We start from the raw sequence: 20,262 nt of genomic DNA on the forward strand, positions 1-20,262 counted from the left end.
TTTTTTTTGGTTATGATTTTGAAACTCAGAATGAACAATACCACGTGGGTGATGTTTTGGTCGCAAACATTAAAGACACCAGATAATTATAAGCAGCTGTGGAAGTCAACATCCACTGTTAAACCCATGAACCATTCCAAATTCCTCGGTGAGATACTCTGAGATAACAAAGATTCCAGTGAGCAACTCAATCATGACATCTTTATTACACCATAGATGAATATTTGTTAAATAAAAATAGGTACAGCAAGTGATACAATAAGACCAGTAGTTCTCCTTCAGAACTCTACCCATTTTTCAGAGGAAGGAAACACTTTTCCAGAATACAATGCTCAACAAATGTAAGCCAGATCCCGCTTGTATGAGGTATCTTAAGTAGTCAGACTCTCAAAAACAGAAAGCAGAATAATGGTGCCAAGAGCTGGGGCAGGCAGGGGGAAGGGGAAAAGGGGAGTTGTTCAGTGGGTATAGAACTTCAGAATTACAAGATGAGAAAGTTCAGGGGGTCTATTTCACAACAACATGCATGGAGTTAACGCTGCTGTACTATATGCTTAAAAATGGTTAAGATGGTACATTTTACGTGATGTGTTTTTTTACCACAATAAAAAAAATAAGATATCGAAATGGATTAGGAAAGTAAGGGGTGTTGTACAAAGTCATTTAACAAGCATTTGATTTTAGACCATTGGACCTGCAGAAATACTTTGATTTGTTAGATTCAAGGTGAGGTGACAGAGCAATGAAGGTTGAAGCAGTTAAATGTCTATTGATGTCTCTTGAGTGACATTGGAGATAGCTGTGAGGATGCCAACGATGGAGGAAACTTAGAAAGTTTTTAGATCCCGGGCCGGGCACGGTGGCTCACGCCTATAATCCTAGCACTTTGGGAGGCTGAGGCAGGCGGACCACTTGAGGTCAGGAGTTCGAGACCAGCCTGGCCAACATGGTGAAACCCCATCTCTGCTAAAAATACAAAAAAATTAGCAGGGCATGGTGATGTGTGCCTGTGGTCCCAGCTACTTAGGAGGCTGAGGTGGGAGAATCGTTTGAACACTGTAGGCGGGGGTGCCACTGCACTCCAGCCTGGGTGACAGAGCGAGACTGTCTCAAAAACAAACAAACAAACAAAAACAAAACATAACAAAAAACCCACAAAGTTTTTAGATCCTAAAATTTGTCAGCAGAAATGGTTACATAAGTCATGGGCAAGTTTCCACTATAAACATCACACTCTCATATTATTCTAATAGTAATTATAACCAAATGTGACCCCTTCATGACTGTAGTTGTGTAGAGTGTGGCACTAATGAGGCAAAATAGGAGACCCTGTTTGTCTGTCTAGTCTACATGTCTACTATTCCTTGGGCAAAGAATAGGGTTTTTTGGCTGCTGGTGGTGATCATAATATTTGATTCTGCATGTCAGTGAAGTCATTGTTATAAAACTCTCTGTGGGTAAACAATTATCTGCATTCAGATTAAAATAGTTTTTAAGATTCTAGTTACTGAAAATGAGTCTTCATTTGTCTTTAAAAAGGTCATGTCCTTCTTTTTTCTATTTTTTTTTTCAGTCATTGATTGCCATAGAAATTCTGGCCCCAATTTGTGTTTAATTTTTTTGTTGCTGGGTGAATGTTCCTGGGAACCATCCTCCCATTCATGGATTTCTTACTACTGGGAGCAGCCATCTACATAACATGGTGGTCAGGGACTACAAGGGTGGGCCTTTCCATCTGATGATTCTGAGTACGAGAAAGCTTTCAGATCCATTGTCAAGGGAGTGGAGCCTCAGGGTGGGATACAAGACTGACTATCAGGGTATTGCATAGTGTCTAGGGACTGAGGCCATTGCTAATCCACTCCCCATCTGACATCTAGGAAAAGTACAAACTGTGAAGATAGGCTACCATCTTTATCTGCCTCTGGGCGATCCCAACGCTCTCTGTACACTGATTTGTGTTTTACTTAGACAATGATACCCAGAGAAGACTGACAGACAGTGAGTGTTAGAGTGTGGGTCAGCAGAGATAGAGCAAAAGTCAAGCAGAAGAGTCTTGGAGATGCATCAAAAAACAGATACAAAGATATTTGGAATTGGGCCCAAATATAGAGCAGCAGAGATACCAACTAAAATAAAAGAAAGACAGAGACAAGCAGAGTGACCATGTCAGAGAGAATATGTACATTTAGAAAGAGAAAGATTGAACAAAAAAAGCATATATCAGAATCTGCATTTGGAGGAGGTAAAAGAGCAGAATGGTCAAGGAATGAGAAAGAGAGACTGAGACTTCCTAATCTTCTGAGCCTGAGAATATCAGGATGCAAAGCTGTGTTTTTCTCTGATGATAAATACCTTCTTCCTGCATCCTAGTATTTCTCCAAAAAGATCATGCGGCTAGCACTGCTAGACAAAGCTTATTTGCTCAAAGATTTTGAAGGAGTCCAGACCTCATCATTATCAAATGACAACTGTTAAATACCCATTTCAGAATCAAATTTAGCCCAATAAATCCTCACTCATTCAAAGATCAGACTTGTTGCAGCTTTTGCTTGCCGAACTCAGCTGTAAACAGGAGAAGACAGAAAGATCTCTGAGCTAATGAGGAATCCTTATTAGCACCCAGACACTTGACCCCTAGCAGAGGCCTTCATCTATTAACTCCTATTTAACATAGAGTTATAACAAGCCTGGCTGTCGTAGTTTGTAGGCAACGGCCAGCTAAGAAAGAACAGACTTGAAGGGCAAGTTACATTGGTAACAAAGAAAAATATGCTCTAATAGTCTGCTAGTGAGGGAGGCAGCAGAAAAGCTCAGAACTGAACACAGAATGAGCAGTTGGGGACCTTTCAGGGTCAGTACAAACAGTTGAGCAGACTTCTTAGATCCAGGTGCTCTCCTTGTGGCATCTCACAGTTAAAGGATTGTAGGAACTTCATAGGTAGGAGTCTTAGAGATTATCTTATCCAACTCCTTCATTAGAATGTTTAAATGATGATATGGCCAGGCGCAATGGCTCGCGCCTATAATCCCAACACTTTGGGAGCCTGAGGCGGGTGGATCACTTGAGGCCAGAAGTTTGAGACCAGCCTGGCCAACATGGCGAAAAACCGTCTCTACTAAAAATACAAAAATTAGCCAAGTGTGGTGGTGTGCGCCTATAGTCCCAGCTACTCGGGAGGCTGAAGCAGGAGAATCGCTTGAACCCGGGAGGCAGACGCTGCAGTGAGCCGAGATAGTGCCACTGCACTCCAGCCAGGACGACACAGCAAGACTCCATCACACACACACACACACACACACACACACACACACACACACACAAAAGAATGTTTAAATGATGATCTTACACTAAACAAAAGCTTAAGGTGATTTGTATATATAGTTTAAATAGATATCCAGTCAATATCTCTAAAAGGAAAGTTTTGGCATTCGAAAGGGAATTCTGTCATCTGAAAATCATTTTTATTTGGAGCATTTAGTTCTCTGATGATGCTAAATTATTTTCGCATGAAGACAGACAGACAGGCACAGGCCTTGATGCCACCTTGTTCGCTGGGAGACTCTTTCTGCATTAGCTTGGTTTTTCTATTCAAAGACAAGTTATGGCTGGACTGCGCTGTGGGCCCCTTCCTATTTCTCTTCTGTGTTATGCCAACTTTCAAAAAAGAAGAGTTCAGACATAAAGGTCATAAAATTACTGATTTTCTAATGGATTATTCTTGGCAGCTTTGGAAAAGTCAAGAAGTATATCCTTGGCAAATAATATATTTATTTGGGTATAGCTCTAGTTTCTTTATATTTACTGTAGAACCTCTGGAAAAATGTTCGTTCAACCCAGCACCCTAGTCCCTTAGGACCAAAGGAACCTGTCCCCCATCTTCTTGCCATGATGTCTCTTCTAGCTCATTCCTCACTTTTTAAAAAATTTATTTTTATTTTTGAGACAGAGTCTCGCTCTGTTCCCCAGGCTGGAGTGCAGTGGCACAATCTCAGCTCACTGCAACCTCTACCTCCTGGGTTCAACTGGTTCTCCTGCCTCAGCCTACTGAGTAGCCAGGATTACAGGTGTGCACCACCACGTCCGGCTGATTTTTGTGATTTTGGTAGAGATGGGTTTTCACTGTGTTGCCCAGGCTGGCCTTGAACTCCTGACCTCAAATAATCCTCCCGTCTCAGCCTCCTAAAGTGCTGGGATCACAGGCATGAGCCTCTGTGCCCGGCCTGTTCTCACTCTTGAGTGTGTGTGGCCACTGCTCTGGGTTGAATCATATCAGAGCTCTGCCTGCCATAGGCAAACCATTCTGCCCATGGAGGCATCTTGAATGACCACTCCAGCCCTTTCTTCCAGCCCAGGTCACATGATGGCATGAATCAGATGTGTCTTCCAGGAAACTACAAGGAGAAAAGAGCATCGGGGTTACTCTGTTTGATCTCTGCTGCTCTGTGTCAGCAGTAAGTGTTTTGTTGCTGGTCTCTGTAAATGGAGTAGAGAATGAAGTCTTTCTGGATTACTGTGCTGGTCCCTGCTCCAAGGTCCTGGTGTGGGCCAGTGTCTCAGGGAGGTACTCCCGGCTGTGAGGAGCGCATCAAGTCGTGCCTCAGGGCCTGGAAGAGGCTAACGAGGGACTGCGCCCAGATGTCCTTCTGATAGCCGTGGGACAGGGCTGTGCGGTAGGCTGTGTAGGCCAGGGTCAGCACTGTCCTTTCAAAGTCTTCTTTCTTGAGGATGCCAGGGTGGCTGGAGAGGCTGGCGCTGAGCCGGCGGATGTCTGGGATGCTCTTGGGGATGACGTTGTTGTAGACGGTACGGAAGTCCGAGGCCTTCCGCAAGGAGGCCAGCTCCTCGTCCTTGATGGAGATCTGCATGTCAGGGCCGATCTCAAGTTCGGCCAGCAGGAACTGGTGAGAAATGTGGATGTGCAAAAATATGAAGTGAGGCATTGCTGAGGACACAGTTATATTCATTATCACACACCTTCCCTTAGGGAGGCAGCTGCCAGAAGAGCTTTGGAACTCAAGAGACCTGAGTTCCAGTTCTGACTTTCTCACTTGCTGTGTGACCTTGGACAAGTTACTTAACTTCTCTGAGCCTCACTTTCCTTCTCAGTGTAAATAATTAGTAACAACATCTACTTCACTGGGATATTGTGAGAGGTAAATGAGACAAATATGGACAAAGCTAATACAGTGTCTGGTTCAAAACCAGTATTTAAGGGACTAATTATAGTTTCTAGTGTCCTAGATAAATTCCTTCTTCCCTTTCTTTTTCCCACCCAACAAAGATCATCTAAAGCATCAACTATTTCGATAATTTTAAGGCAGAAGCTGGGAGACTCTTTCTGCATTAGCTTGGTTTTTCTATTCAGAGACAAGGTGTGACTGGATTGGATTGGGCTGTGGGCCCCTTCCTGTTTCTCTTCTGTGTTAAACCAGCTTTCAAAAAAGAGGAGTTCAGACATAAAGGTCATAAAATTACTGATTTTCTGTTTTTTTTTTTTTTTTTTTTTTAGATGGAGTCTCACTCTGTCACTCAGGCTGGAATGCAGTGGTGTGATCTCAGCTCACTGCAACCTCCACCTCCTGGGTTCAAGCAATTCTCCTGTCTCAGCTTCCCAAGTAGCTAGGATTACAGGCACCTGCCACCATGCCTGGCTAGTTTTTTGTATTTTTAGTAGAGATGGGGTTTCACCATGTTGGTCCGACTGGTCTCGAACTCCTGACCTCAGATGATCCACCAGCCTCGACCTCCCAAAAGTGCTGGGATTACAGGCATGAGCCACTACGCCGAGCCAAATGACTGATTTTCTAACTGATTCTTCTTGGCAGCTTTTGGAAAAGTCAAGAAGTACATCCTTGGTAAACAATATATTTATTTGGGTATAGCTCTAGTTTCTTTATATTTACTATAGGACCTCTGGAAAAATGTTCAGAGTTTGAAGGATGCAGAGGATTGTGTTAGGAATCAAGTGGGACACAGAGATTTGTCCTCCTCTCTGACCTGCCCACTAAGCGTAGGAGCTGGGTCTGCCATGCACACCCTTGGGTAGTGCCAGGTTCACAGTAGGGATGGAATGACTCCAAATCCTCACTCTTCAATCTGTCTCCGTCTTCCCTTGCCTGAATTCATCCTCCATGGCACTGTCTATGATCTTTCTAAAATTTAGATCTCTTCGTATGACTCCCATGTTCAAGACTAGGCAAAGACTCTGCATTTCCCAGTCTGGTTCCCAAGGCAGGATTTGAAATCTCTCCCCCTGGCTTAACTGCATGGCTACAGCAAGTTATCTCTTATTTTATTTTATTTTTTTGAGATGGAGTCTCGCTGTGTCACACAGGCTGGAGTGCAGTGGTGCGATTTGAGATCACTGCAACCTCCACCTCCCGGGTTCAAGCGATTCTCCTGCCTCAGCCTCCCAAGTAGCTGGGATTACAGGTGCATGCCACCATGGCCGGCTAATTTTTGTATTTTTGGTAGAGATGAGGTTTCACCATGTTGGCCAGGCTGGTCTCGAACTCCTGACCTCAGGTGATCCGCCTGCCTCGGCCTCCCAAAGTGCTAGGATTACAAGCATGAGCCACTGCACCTGGCCCGGCTGTCTCTTTCTTAACCAGACAGTCCTAGTGCATGGAGTCAGAGGATGTCAAAGCTGGAGGAGAATTTTGGACAGCCTAGTTGAATTCTCTCATTTAACAGCTGAGGAGAGTCAGGCCCAGAGAGAAACAGTGGCTTATGCAAGGTGGCACAGTGGATGAGTGACAGAGCCAGGACTAAAGCTCAGATCTTGAGCCTGGGATCATAACACTGAACCAATCTGGGTCGCCTCGGGAAATTGACCCTGTGGTCTGGAGGAGGAGTGGGGTCTCAGTGATGCAAGGTGAGAGGTAGTGGAAGAGAGACTGCAGGGTGGTCTGTGGCTTCCAGAAACCCAGCTGGGCTGGCAGCTCAGCCAGACAGCATTGCCATCGTAGCATGCAGGGCCTTGGAGACAGGCTGCACCCAGACAATGGCTTGGCATTTCTTGGCGGGTCCTGCCTCAAGGACTTTGCTTGGGAATATTGCCACACTCTGGGGCCTGGGTGCCAGGAGTGACGCCTATGGGCCAAACCTAATCTTTAGTTTAAACTGAACTGAACTCCTAATGCCATCATTCTCTGTTATAGCATGTGGGAAAGACAGGAGGCATGAGGAATACTTTATGAATGAGCAGGTTCTGTGACCTCTACAAATTAGGCTATTCTCTACCACAACAGGGGTCACTTGTGGTCAGGGGCTGAGAGGTCACTTCTCCTTTTCCAAAAAAGATAAAGAAAGTGCAGTGCCTTTTGGGTGACTTGGATGGAGCATGTTCCCCTCTGCCTACCTCGTAGAGCAGCTCCACCTCCTCCAGGGAGGTCTGCAGGACTGGGTTCAATGGCAGTGATGAGGACCTCTTTGGCCGGTGGGCAGCAGGGAAGAGCACAGCTGAAAGAAAGAAAACAGTGAGTTCCCGGCTGCAGTGTGCACCCAGACCTTCTCCCTGTGGTCCACCTTGAAGGTAGTCAAGGAGTCTTAAAAATGGACTGACTTGGCCAGGCACGGTGGCTTATGCCTGTAATTCCAGCACTTTGGGAGGCCGAGGCGGGTGGATCACCTGAAGTCAGGAGTTTGAAACCAGCCTGGCCAACATGGTGCAACCCCGTCTCTACTAAAATTACAAAAAAACAGCTGGGCATGGTGGTGGGTGCCTGTAATCGCAGCTACATGGAAGGCTGAGGCAAGAGAATAGTTTTAACTCAGGAGGTGGAGGTTGCAGTGAGCCAAGACTGCGCCATTGCACTCCAGCCTGGGCAATAGAGCGAGACTCCATGTCAAAAAAAAAAAAAAAAAAAGAAATAAAAAGGACTGACTGGAAAGTGGTGGTGGACACAGAGTGAGGAGAGAGGTGACGTACTCCCCTGGTGTGGCCCAGAAAGCTCTCAGTCATATCAGATCAGTGGCTTAAAAACTGGCTGCTCATCAGAACCGTCTGAGAAAACGAGAAAAGAAAAGAAAAAGAAAAAGAAAAAGGAAGAACCATCTGAGAAAGTTTTGCAAAATCTATGTGGCTGGGGATATGCATGCCTTAGGGAATTTATATTAACCAAAGCAAAATAAAGCAAAGTAGAAATGAGTGAGAACAAAAAGCCCCAAGTCAGTGAGTGAGTTCCCTGAAAACACTGTTCCCTAATAGCACTGCACACATTCATATCAGTATGAAGTGCTGGTTTATGTTGATTCACTGCCCGTTTTAATCAGAAGGTCAGGCTTCTGGCTGCCTCAGGCATCCAAAATATAGCTGCCAAGAATCTGAACACACGTGACAAAATAAAGGAAGAGAGCTGCACGAGACCCAGGCCCTTGGATCTAGGGCATCATTGTGGGGTCAAACTCAGAGCTTTCCCCAAGGGCTGCCTGATTTTTGTTTGTTCGTTTGTTTGAGATGGAGTCTTGCTCTGTCGCCCAGGCTGGAGTGCAGTGGCACGATCTTGGCTCACTGCAAACTCTGCCCCCTGTGGGCTCAAGTGATTCTCCTGCCTCAGCCTCTCAAGTAGCTGGGATTACAGGTGTGTGCCACTACGCCCGGCTAATTGTTGCATTTTCAGTAGAGACAGGATTTCACCATGTTGTCCAGGCTGGTCTTGAACTCCTGACCTCAAGTGATCCGCCCGCCTCAGCCTCCCAAAGTGCTGGGATTATAAGCATGAGCTACCGTGCCCTTTAGGAATGCATTTAGTATAAAGTCAGTGACTTGACAATGCTGTTCCCCAGTGGTTGCATGTAGAAGTGGTAACTGGAGGAAGATGAATTGCTATTAGAGGTACACAGGACAGCAAGAATTAGGCACTGACTGGGGACAAGTGAAGGAGAAGACAGAACATCAGAGGGTATAGGAATGATCATTATAAATTGCAGTTCTCCAGGACCATGTCAGGCTAGGAGCAAATAGCCCTGGTCACCTCCACAGCCTCTCTGGGGAGCAGGCACTGTGCAGAAATGATCGGTAAGCCCTCCGCCAGCTGACAGAAAAAGGTACAGCTTCTTTAAGACACTTGATTGTGATCTACCAGAAAACTGGGGAAATAACGGTAAAAATCGGAGACTACAAGGTGTTGGCACCCCTTGAAGTTGTACAGGCATATTTTGCTTAATCATAAATGACAGCTCTGCTAGTTGATAACAGTGCCCTTGAGCCATTGAGAAAAGGTCAAATTATGTTCAGTGTACGCAGTTAAAGAAAGCAGGCTGGGCGCGGTGGCTCACGCCTAAAATCCCAGCACTTTGGGAGGCCGAGGTGGGCAGATCACATGAGGCCAGGAGTTTGAGACCAGCCTGGTCAACATGGTGAAACCCCATCTCTACTAAAAATACAAAAGTTAGCTGGGCATGGTGGTGAATGCCTGTAATCCCAGCTACTTGGGAGGCTGAGGCAGGAGAATTGCTTGAACCCGGGAGGTGGAGCTTGCAGTGAACCGAGATCGTGCCACATTGCACTCCAGCCTGGCGACAGAGTGAAACTCTATCTCAAAAAAAAAAAAAAAAAAAAAAAAAAAAAAGCCGGGCGCGGTGGCTCACACCTGGAATCCCAGCACTTTGGGAGGCTGAGGCAGGCAGATCACGAGGTCAGGAGATTGAGACCATCCTGGCTAACACAGTGAAACCCCGTCTCTACTAAAAAAAATACAAAAAGTTAGCCGGGCGTGGTGGCAGGCGCCTGTAGTCCCAGCTACTAGGGAGGCTGAGGCAGGAGAATGGCATGAACCCAGGAGGCAGAGCTTGCAGTGAGCCAAGATCGCGCCACTGCACTCCAGCCTGGGTGACAGAGCGAGACTCTGTCTCAAAAAAAAAAAAAAAAAAAAAAGGCAGGGAAGGATGGAAATCATTTTAGAAGGATTGCCATCGGAAGTGATTAAAAAAAAAAAAGGAAACATCTTTAACTTAGAGGAACTTTCCTGAAAAGCTGACTGGTAGGGATCTCCCATGTTCCAGAAAAGCCTGATGGATGTATTACAGTATTGCTGTCAATTGCTTTCTCAGTAACTCTTCTATGATCGATACCACAAGTTCCTCAAGGGCTTAGGTACATACAGTTTTATATTTCTGTACCTGTGGCAGAGCCTGCCAGGCTTCTGGGGTGTGTGCCAGGCATAGCTGTTGATGACCAAATCCCTGCACTAATGGTCGCCTCGGCCAGCAGAGTGACCAGCTCTGTTTCGCCAGACCATGCTCAGGGAAGGAGCCATGAGCTCCATGGCAGTATTCTCTAGCCCGGCATTTCAGCAGAGTTTATACTCTTTGCCAAAAAAGCGCCAGTTTCCCACAGAATCATAGATTTTAGGGCTTGAGGAAGCCTTTGCCCCTGTTCGTCCATTGCCAATGCCTGTAGTGTCAGGTGGAACGTAGGAGAGTGAGGTGTCTGTGACTCCACTAGTTAACAGTTAGAGTCACCAAAGCGGTTTCTTGGACCCGGCTCCGGAGTTCTGATTTAATTGAACCAGAGGCCAATGAACACATTACGGTTTTGTAAAGCTTCCTAAGTGCTTCTAATGACAGCCAAGGTTGAGAACTACTGTCCTAGTCAGAGTGAGCTTGACCTGAAATTGTGTGGAAGACGCCGACCCTAGGCTGTGTGGCCGCTCTCTGGTTAGATCAGTGGTTCCCAGCCTTGACTAGACATTCGATTCATCCAGGCACTTTTAGAAACCCAAATGCCCAAGACCACACTCCAGGCCAATTTGTGGGCATCTCTGGGAGTGAAATGTAGGCACTGGGACTTTTTCCAGCTCCCAGGCTCCAGTAGGCAGCCAGATCTGTGTTATCCACAACACAGACAGGCCGATGGTGTCCTTCTACCATAAAACAATTCAGAGCTCTTGCCTATCTGATGGGGCCTTACAAGGTCATCTGAAGAGACCAAGGTCATCATGTTCTTGGAGGTAAGGAGTGCAGGCACAAAGAGGGCACGGACTTTGTCTCTGCTTTCTCCTTGGTATGAGATGAGTTGGTCCTAGGTCAAGGTGTGGCCTGTTTCTTTCTTCATGCTCTTCTTTTCTTCCCGTCAGGAAGAAAGGAGGTGGATGAAACCCCCTTCTTAGGATAGGATCTAAGAGCGACTTTACTTCTTTAATTCTGCTAGAATTTATCTCTTATTGCCAACTTAAAGGTATTGTTACCTTTAAAAAAAAAAACAAAACCTCAGTCCCAGCAGATGACGGCAATAGGGAGGGAATGTCAGGGCACGGAGCCCTTTCTGCTCCCTGTAATCACAGCCAGCCTGTGGCTGCCTGCCTGGAAGTTATTCATGATCTTAGACCTGGAATTTCTTCACTCAGTTGTTGCCCTGAGAACAGCAACATGCCTTTAACATGCTCACCCCAGGTGGACCCCTAGTTCTCAAAGAGCCAAGAAGCAAATACTTCCTGGTTCAAAGCCGAGCTTGATAATGGAAACTTTGTCATTTCCAACAGCTCTTGGTCTCCTACTGAATAGTAACATAGTTTGGTGGAGTCTTAGAAATAGCTTCAGCCTTCAGACAAGGGGAATGGCTATTGCTTTAGAATGTAAGTGTGTACCAAAAATTAGCTGGGTGTGGTGGTGGGCACCTACAGGGCTACTCAGGAGGCTGAGGCAGGGGAATGGCGTGAACCTGGGAGGCGGAGGTTGCAGTGAGCGGAGATCATGCCACTTCGCTCCAGCCTGGGTGACAGACTGACACTCTGTCTCAAAAAAAAAAAAAAAAAAAAAAAAAAATGTAAGTGTGTACCAGGCGTGGCAGCTCACACTTGTAATCTCAGGACTTTGGGAAGCTGAGGCGGGTGGATAACTTGAACCCAGGAATTTGAGACCAGTCTTGGCAACATAGTGAGACTCATCTCTACTAAAAATAAAAAAAATTAGCTGGGCATGGTGGCACACGCTTGTGGTCCCAGCTACTTGGGAGGCTGAGGCAGGAGGATCAACCGGGCCTGGGAGGTCAAGGCTGTAGTGAGCTGTAATCAGCCACTGCACTCTAGCCTGGGCGATAGAGTGAGACCCTGTCTCAAAAAAAAAAAAAAAAAAAAAAAAAAAAAGAAAGCCAAGCAAATGGGAGAAAGAATTTCCAATGAATGTCACTGATAAGGATCAATATCTAGAAGCTAAAAAAGAGGTCCTACCAATCCATAAAAAGTAAAATTGAGAATGTATGTGTGGGAAGCACAGGAATCTTAAAGATGGGTCTCTCTCCCTCCCTTCCTCACCCCCACCCCTGTACTGGTCCACCAGCCCAAGCAGTGCTGCCCCCTCACATTTCTGTGGCTGCTTTGACCTTGTGCATTGGGCAGGGGTAGGGACAGCTGCTGGAGTGCAGCCAGATCTAGGGCAGACATCTCAGTGGCTCAGCAGCCACCCAGATCTGACTCCCCGTGTGAGGCAAGATCTAAAGAGAATAAACTTATCTCCACTGGAGAGGCTGGAGGTGGTGGTGGGTGAGAAATAGCTCTATTTGATCAATGTCAAAATACAGAGGTACAATTTCACAATGTACAGTCACTCCAAGATGTTCTTGTCCATAATGACGAAGGCTGGACCCCACCAGAAATGCTGATGGCTGAAACAAGGGCTGGCAAACTCCAAGATGTATATGTGCAAAGCTGGAAACTAGACTTGCTCTTATATTTTAGAAAATCCTGTTTCCCCAGGAAGCCTTTCCTGGGAACCCCACTGTACACGGTTGTTTTCCTTCTCTATCTCTATCTTTCTGCATCCAGGCCGCATGTTTTGCATCTTGCTGCACACCACCCTGGAAAGTTTCATCAGGGTTGCCAGGCCCTGGGAGGGAGCAAATGAGCTGTGTGCAGCCTTTGCTTCACCTCTGTGTGCACGTAATGCCATGCTCTGGGTGCAGTCTCAGGATATATTTTGGAATGGTTTAAAAAACCATAAACTAGGTAAAACCAAACCAAAACAACAGCCTTGGAGACTCTTCAGGGCTTTGCTGGTTTTTCTTCCTTTTCCTTCTGTCCCATCTCTCAAACTTACGGAGGTCGCTTTAAGTTCAGCTCCCTGCTCCCTGTGAGCTGTGAGTTAAGTGCTCTGGGCAGCCCAGCCTTTGCAAGGCTGATGGGAGGGAGGCCTGTGTGCTTCTCCCTGGATGCCTGTTAGCAACGGCAGCCCCTCTAAGAGCCGGGTCAAGAGACCAGAGACTGGCAGGAGGGTCCCACGCCTCCCAGGTGCCGCCTGAGCACTGAACCTCAGACAAGAAGTCTGGTGTGACGTGTTTGTCAGAAGCATGGACTTTGTGCATCTTTTGCTTGTGTACAATTGGGCCCATTTGTTTACCTTCTTCTTTATTCAATGCTCCCCACCCAGTCCACTGTCCAGGCATTTCCTCAGGATGTGAATGTGTCCATGAGGGCCACTCGGTGTGTCTGTCCTAGGGGCTCTGAGACTCAGTGGTCAGCTTGCATGGAAGCTGGCTGCCCAGGCTGGCCGTGGGGTGGGGAAACCAAGCGCTGCTCAGCTCCTCCTCGACTCCCTGGACAAATGAGCATCTAGGACACATGGGACCGACCAGCATAGAACAAGCGACTCACTTGCTAAAGGTCATGCCACATGGACTAAGTTTGTCCAGGAGCTGGATCCGGAGTTCCTGATTCATGTGTTATAGCGTGTTCTGTCCATGTCTTCTGCTGAGCGATACCTCTGGAGCTCAGGCTATAGCTCTTAACACGTGGAGCTCAGATATAATAATGTAAGAGCTCAGGGGCACCCACTGTGTGCCTTGTGCTGTCCACAAGTACCTTGTGAGGTAAATATGAACTTTCCATTTTATAGATGAAGAAACTTGGAGGTTAAGAAAATTGCCCTAGGCTATCCAATTTATTTGAGGTAGGGCTGGGATTAAAATCCAGATCTCCAAGGCTCCAAAACCCAATCTCACTGATAAGTGAACAGTGCTCCTTTATTGTAGGTACCTCTGCCCAGAGAGTGGGCATTCTTCAGTTCTGAATAACTACAGAAAGGATAAATGGTAGTTAGTTATGAATGAATGAATGCCTATGCATTTGATAGAAAACGTATTCTTAAATGGATCACACATACTTTTCAAAACTCTGACTTTGACTTATAATAATGTGATATGCAAGGTCAAAGGACTACTTTTAGGATCACTCTCCTGCATCGATTCTCCTTTTCTCCCTCATTGTTTTTTTTTTTTTTTTTTTTTTTTTGGAGACAAGAATCTTGCTCTGTCGCCCATGCTGGAGGGCAGTGGTGCAATCTTGGCTCCCAGGTTCAAGCGATTCTTGTGCCTCAGCCTCCTGAGTAGTTGGAACTACAGGCTCCACCATGCCCGGATAATTTTTGTATTTTTTTTTTTTTTTTTTTTTTTTTTTTACTGGAGACGGGGTTGTTTACCATGTTGGCCAGGCTGGTCTCGAACTCCTGACCTTAAGTGATCCTCCTGCCTCAGCCTCCCAAAGTGCTGGGATTACAGGTGTGAGTCACCACACCCGGCCCCTTATTGTTCCTTGGCAATCACTTGGCAAAAGCACAATCCAGCTCTACCTATTCCACGCCTGCCTCTGTGCACCTGAATGTGGCTGGAGAAAAACGCTCTTTGTGATGACTCTATTTAAAATTCCAACCCTCTGGACTCTCTAGCCTCTGTCCCTACTTTATTATCATCCAACAAATCACCTATTTTAAAATATAAATATATTTGTTGCCTGTTTCCCCTCACTAGAGGGTATGGGATTTTGTCTATTTTGTTCACTGTTGTATTCCCAGTGCCTAGCATTGTGCCCCTTCCTGTTTGTCAAATGAATAAATAATCCCACAGGAACACGTTACCTGCCCTGGTCACTAAGCTCTATTCTTTCCAAATAGAGTGCCTACAAAATCCTTCCTTTTCTAATAGGGTGAATCTAGAGTTTATTTGTGGTTCTCGGTCTTGGCTAATGATCAGAAAGTAGATGTTGACTTCTGTCTCCACCACACCCTCGCCTTATCCCTGAGGAGTCCCTGTTTGGGCCCGGACCAAGCTATATTTTAATTGATCTCAGTGAGTGCTGTCCCCTACCTCCCCCACACCTTAGCCCTTCAAAGCTTTCTTGCCTAGACAAACAGCCAGAGGCGCTCCAATGGAGTAGCCTGCCTTTGTTTGGCAGCCCGACCTTCTCTTTGACTTTCTGTAATCTGGGTTAAAAGTCTCTTTCTTCTTCTTTCCTCCCGTCCCTCCGATATGTTCAGTAGCATGGTATTCAGGCTAATCATGCTTTCCCCGGAACTGTGCATAGCATTTGTGGCAAAGAGCTTGTTGGAAAGGATTCAAGCTGCAGACCATCTCAAGCCAAACTCCAACTGATTCATTTTTAATGAATCAGTTGAAGCAACTCGATGGAAAGGACAGTGGGTGTGGAAAGGAAAAGCTCTCGTTTGTAAAAGATCTTTTGCCAGATCTGACTGATGTCATTTACTTTTTGACTCCTGGGCCAGCCCTCTGGAAACACAGTGCTATTCTGAGCGAGCCAGGGTCTCGGCCCTGTGCGTGGGGGTCCTCTGGGAAAGCTCCTGAAAGGGCCCCGGCAGCCGGCTCCTCTTGGCTGGAAAGCTCCACCATGTAGGGGAGCTTGGGGCTGCTGGGAGCAGGTGAGTGGCCCATGGGGGATGTAGAAATATGCAGAGTGGATGAATGAGGACAGGGTACTCTGCCAGCAGGTGAACCTGGGGGATCAAATTCAACTCTGCCCTTGCAGCTGGGGGAGCTGGGGCACTTCACTTCTTGCCTCACTCTCCAATTTTCTTACCTGTAAATGGTCAGGATAGCACCTGCCTCATGGAGTTACTGTGGAGCGAGGAGATGGCTCTGTATGGGGCACTTGGGCAGTGAATACTTAAAACAATTTTCTTTTTGGACACAGGGTCTTGCTCCATCATCCAGGCTGGAGTGAAGTAGCGCAATCATAGCTCTCTGCATTCCTGACCTTCTGGGTCTAAGTGATCCTATCACCTTGGTCTCCTGGCCTTAAGTGATCCTACCACCTTAACCTTCTGAGTAGCTGGGACTACAGGCATATGCTCCTACACCCAGCTAATTTTTTTTTAACTTTAATTTTTCTAAGAGATGGGAGATCTGACTATGTTTCCAGGCTGGTCTTGAACTCTTGGCCTCTCAGTCCCGAGTCACTGGAATTATAGGCATGCACCACCATGCCCGGCAGTCAGTGAGTACTTACTGAGTACTGACCACAGGCCTTTCCCTCATGGAACATTCATGACTGAGGACACACACAACCCTTAAATGGGCACCTGAAAATGACATAAGTTCCACCAAAAAATGGAAGGGCTGCTCTATTAAGCTACTTAAAAAATAATTTGTGTGTATTCAACAAAAGCATAGCTATTCATATCCTTAATAGATGCATATTTCTTTCATATCCTTAATAGATGCATATTTCTTTCATATCCTTAATAGATGCATATTTCTTTCTCAAGTCTGGCTAGTCCTCCCCCTTCCAGTGGTGCCCTGGCAGGACCTGGTATGTGCTGGGACGTGGGCCACCTGTGTGTGTGTGTGTGTGTGTGTGTGTGTGTGTGTAGATGTGGCTTTCCTGGCTTGGCCACAGGTGAGTCATTTGGTCTTCATCAAGCTGGTGGGGCTGAAATGGGTGATCCTGGATCCTGGCGTGGAAAGCTGCCTCCCAGGGTGGAATCCTAGAGAGCGCTTAGGGAAAGGCTGGGAGGATGGTAGGAAAAAGACAGTCCTAACAGCAAGGTGCATATTGCCTGTGGGTTTACATCTACATTTACGTGTTGGAGCAGGAGGGTGGGAGGATGGACATGGGGTAGTGGTGGGGTTGGGGGCCCAAAGGGCAGGGGGTGGAAGAGGAAAATCTCAGGAAGAGATTGCCCTAAGACTGTTTCCAAAGGGAGTACTTTGAATTGAGGCTGGAGGTAGGGTGGGGATAAGGATGAAGGTGAAATGAATAATACGTTTGGAAAAACTTATTCATTTGGGTGTGACTCCTATTCCATCTTAAAAAAAAAAGATGGCAAGAATTGTGTATTTCTTTTATAATTAGAAAAAAATGTTAAAAATGAAAAAAAAAATCAACTACGTGGAAGACATTTGATGATGGTTGGAGGGACTCCATATCATTTGTTGATCAGCGCTGACTTGAGCCGTTAATCTAGCACGTCACATCCGCTGCCTCATAGTGGCCTCAATATCAGATGGGCTGGCTTTGAGCCAGCGGATCGTGAACTCACTGTGGAAGGACCTTCCCCGATGCAGAAGGACATGGCCCGGAGAAGTTGCTCCCAAAATGTTGCTGTAGATTCCCCTGTTAAGAGCCTCAAACTTCTTTTAATGAAAAATCTTTATTTTTCAAAAACTGGTAGGCAATAGCTAATATTTATATTGTGCTTTGTCATTTACAAAGTATTTTCATCTATATTTTTGAATACGACCCTCACAGTAACACCATGAGGGTTTTATTGATGTGATGGATGTTAATGTTACCCGTTAGTGAGTGAAAGCTCAGAGAGGTTAAGAGACTTGTCTGAGATCACATCGCCAGATAGAGCTGGAACTTGAACCAGGACCCTTGCAGAGCAGCTCGTGATGTGGCTGTCATGTTTACAAGCCATATTGCAAGTCAAATAATCCCTTTTGGCTTTGTAATAGCCTGTGCATTTGGAAGAGTGGGCACTATTACCCCGTTTAATAAGCAAATCCCCAGTGTGACAAAGAGGGGAGTGACAGACCCCAACTCCGAGATCTCTTTGCTTTTTGCTTCCAAGTGCTACCTCAAAGTTTGTGCACCTCATGAAAAGGGAGGTGTGAAAACAGGGTGACTATAGTCAATAACAATTTAATTGTACATTTAAAAAGAACTAAAAGAGGGCCGGGCACCGTGGCTCATGCCTATAATCCCAGAACTTTGGGAGGCTGAGGTGGGTTGATCACTTGAGGTCAGGAGTTTGAGACCAGCCTGGCCAAAATGGTGAAACCCCATCTCTACTAAAAATACAAAAATTAGCCAGGTGTGGTGGTGCACACCTGTAATTCCAGCTACTCAGGAGACTGAGGCACGAGAATCACTTTAACCTGGGAGGTGGAGGTTGCAGTGAACCAAGATTGCACCACTGCATTCCAGACTGGGCAACAGAGTGAGTCTCCGTCTCAAAAATAAATAAATAAGTAAATAAATAACAAATAAAAATAACTAAAAGAGTATCATTGGATTGTTTGTAACACAAAGGCTAAATGCTTGAGGGGATGGATACCCCATCTTCCATGATGTGACGTGCCTGTATCAAAACATCTCATAGGCCCCATAAATATGCACACCTACTATGTGCCCACAGAAATTAAAAATTAAAAATTAAAAAAAGAAAAGGGAGGGGTGTACGTGTGTATGTGCATGTGTATGCAATGTTGTTATGAGAAAAATGAAGAATGCTGTATTATTTGTTTCTGGGCAATGATCACTTCACAGCTCAGCTCAAAAGACTTATATCCCTGTTAGAGATGTAAGTCCCTAATGTCAGGTTTAACCATGAGGAAATGAAACCCAACATAAGTACAGTAGCTTTTGCCTCCCTCCCATTTCAGATCCTTCTCTTGCGCTGCTCTATCCCCACTCTGGCCACTCCTTCCTTCCCTGACACTGTCCTTGAGAAGCAAGCAGGAGGCACATCCATGCCACCATGCTAGTTGCCTTCCAATTTTGCATCTCTAGAAACACCTACTGGCCTGACTTGAAGGAGCCCATTCTTCTTGCATTTCTTTCTAGGAGAGTTAACTCAGTTGACTTTAGGTAGTGGAAAGATTTCCGTTCATATTGGTGAAGAGCGGGCAGTGCTGTGGGTCCCTCCCTTCCTAACAGTGACAAACTCTGGCTCGAGGTGCTCCCGGTGTTTACCAAGCAGAGCCAGTCCCAGGGAAATGGAGAAAAGATGCCATCCAGCTAGGAGGAACTACATCCTGAGGGGCAGGAAGTCAGTGATGAGAGAACAGCCTTTGCTGGGGCCCCTTCCTTTGTGAGGAGGTGGCGGGGCCAGTGGATGCAGTGGAGGTTGAAGGGTTGCTCTCCTCACCTGCCCACCTCTGGCTGCAGAGATGCGTTCCCCTCCCGGTGAGGAGGCAACTTCCTGCAGAGCTTCTGCTCTGGTTCCCCCAGGGAGCAGGCCTTTGGCATCCCAGCCCCCATCACTCCATCATTTTAGCAGCTGACCTCGGCACCTGCTCTCCAGATGGTCTGGCCCAACTGCTGCAGGTGGTGGGGGCAGCTGAAGAAATGAGTTCTACTTTCTATGAAGCAGATATGAGTTCTCTCTGGGATGCCAGAAAAGGATGCTCTCTGGGTTCTCCACCTCGACCTAGTTCCCTCAGGGGCTTTGATTTTTTCCAGTGTCATTTCCCCATCACCCTCTAAGAAGGGAGAACATGTCAAGAAGCATCAAGCAATTGACAGAGATTAGATAAAGGGAGAGTGCAGGGCTTCTTACGTCCTTCCCTCCAAATTTTGAATTGCATTGATGAAAGAATAATGAGCATTAAACAAACAAATGAATAAAAAGCAACTCACCCCTGCTCCACCTGTGGCACATAGAAGCCTCAGCATTGTAATACAACAGCAGAAGCAGCAACATCTTCCAATGCATCTTGTCCTTCAAAAGGTGAAAAATGGACCCTCAAGCCCAATGGAACCCCAGTAGCTGCAGGTATGCCTGCGCCGTTCTTCCCAGTGAGATGATGGAGGGCTTCCCTCCCTTCCTTTTGCAGACGTGCAGAAATGCCTACTCTGCCTCAGAAGGCTGGAGGCTGAAGGCTGCGTCCTGGGTGGGACAGGAGTCGGTACCTCTCTTCATTTGACTCTCTCTGGGATTGGGGGACTGGGCTTCCACAGAGAGACTCTGTTTTTGAGCACATCTGGAGTGACTCACGGGGCATGTGATCTCCTTGGCAGTGGGGCGGATAAATATAATTTCTGTACTTGAGTTCCATGTGTTGGATGCACCCACTGGAATTTTTCTTTAACAAACAGACCCGCGGAACTTGTTAGAGAGCCCGGCGAAGAGTTGGCTGCTCTCCCCGTCCACACATACGATACCAGAGCCAGGGGCGAGGGCTGGAGGCAGAGTTGGGAGCCTGCCTGGCAGACACCAGGGCTGGTTGAGCCTAAGTTGCCTTCAGGACAGCAAAATCATTGTGGTGCCCGGGCTGAGTGTCACTGTTGCCTGGCCCTGGAGCTGGA

At 46.5% G+C, this 20,262-nt stretch overlaps 1 protein-coding gene across 1 annotated transcript; it reads right to left on the reverse strand.

Annotated features, from left to right (window-relative positions):
- Positions 1-173: 173 nt before the first annotated feature.
- FAM180A (family with sequence similarity 180 member A) lies at positions 174-19,902 on the reverse strand. Its single transcript, XM_055281466.1, has 3 exons — positions 19,594-19,902; positions 7,365-7,465; positions 174-4,902 (listed from the first exon to the last, which is right to left on the reverse strand). Exons 1-3 carry the CDS (start codon positions 19,667-19,669, stop codon positions 4,558-4,560), a joined length of 522 nt encoding a protein of 173 aa, XP_055137441.1. The 5' UTR covers positions 19,670-19,902; the 3' UTR covers positions 174-4,557.
- Between the last annotated feature and the right edge of the window lie 360 nt (positions 19,903-20,262).

This window comes from Symphalangus syndactylus, chromosome 6 (genome assembly GCF_028878055.3).
Source record: "Symphalangus syndactylus isolate Jambi chromosome 6, NHGRI_mSymSyn1-v2.1_pri, whole genome shotgun sequence".
NCBI classification, from domain to species: Eukaryota; Metazoa; Chordata; class Mammalia; order Primates; family Hylobatidae; genus Symphalangus; species Symphalangus syndactylus.

What these genes read in the sequence shown, in the direction of transcription:
- FAM180A (XM_055281466.1), bottom strand. Translation starts at nt 19,669, where the DNA reads ATGCATTGGAAGATGTTGCTGCTTCTGCTGTTGTATTACAATGCTGAG. An exon ending in GTGCCACAGGTGGAGCAGGG is followed by an intron (nt 7,466 to 19,593) that starts GTGAGTTGCTTT and finishes TCTTTCTTTCAG; the next exon opens with CTGTGCTCTTCCCTGCTGCC. An exon ending in AGGTGGAGCTGCTCTACGAG is followed by an intron (nt 4,903 to 7,364) that starts GTAGGCAGAGGG and finishes ATTTCTCACCAG; the next exon opens with TTCCTGCTGGCCGAACTTGA.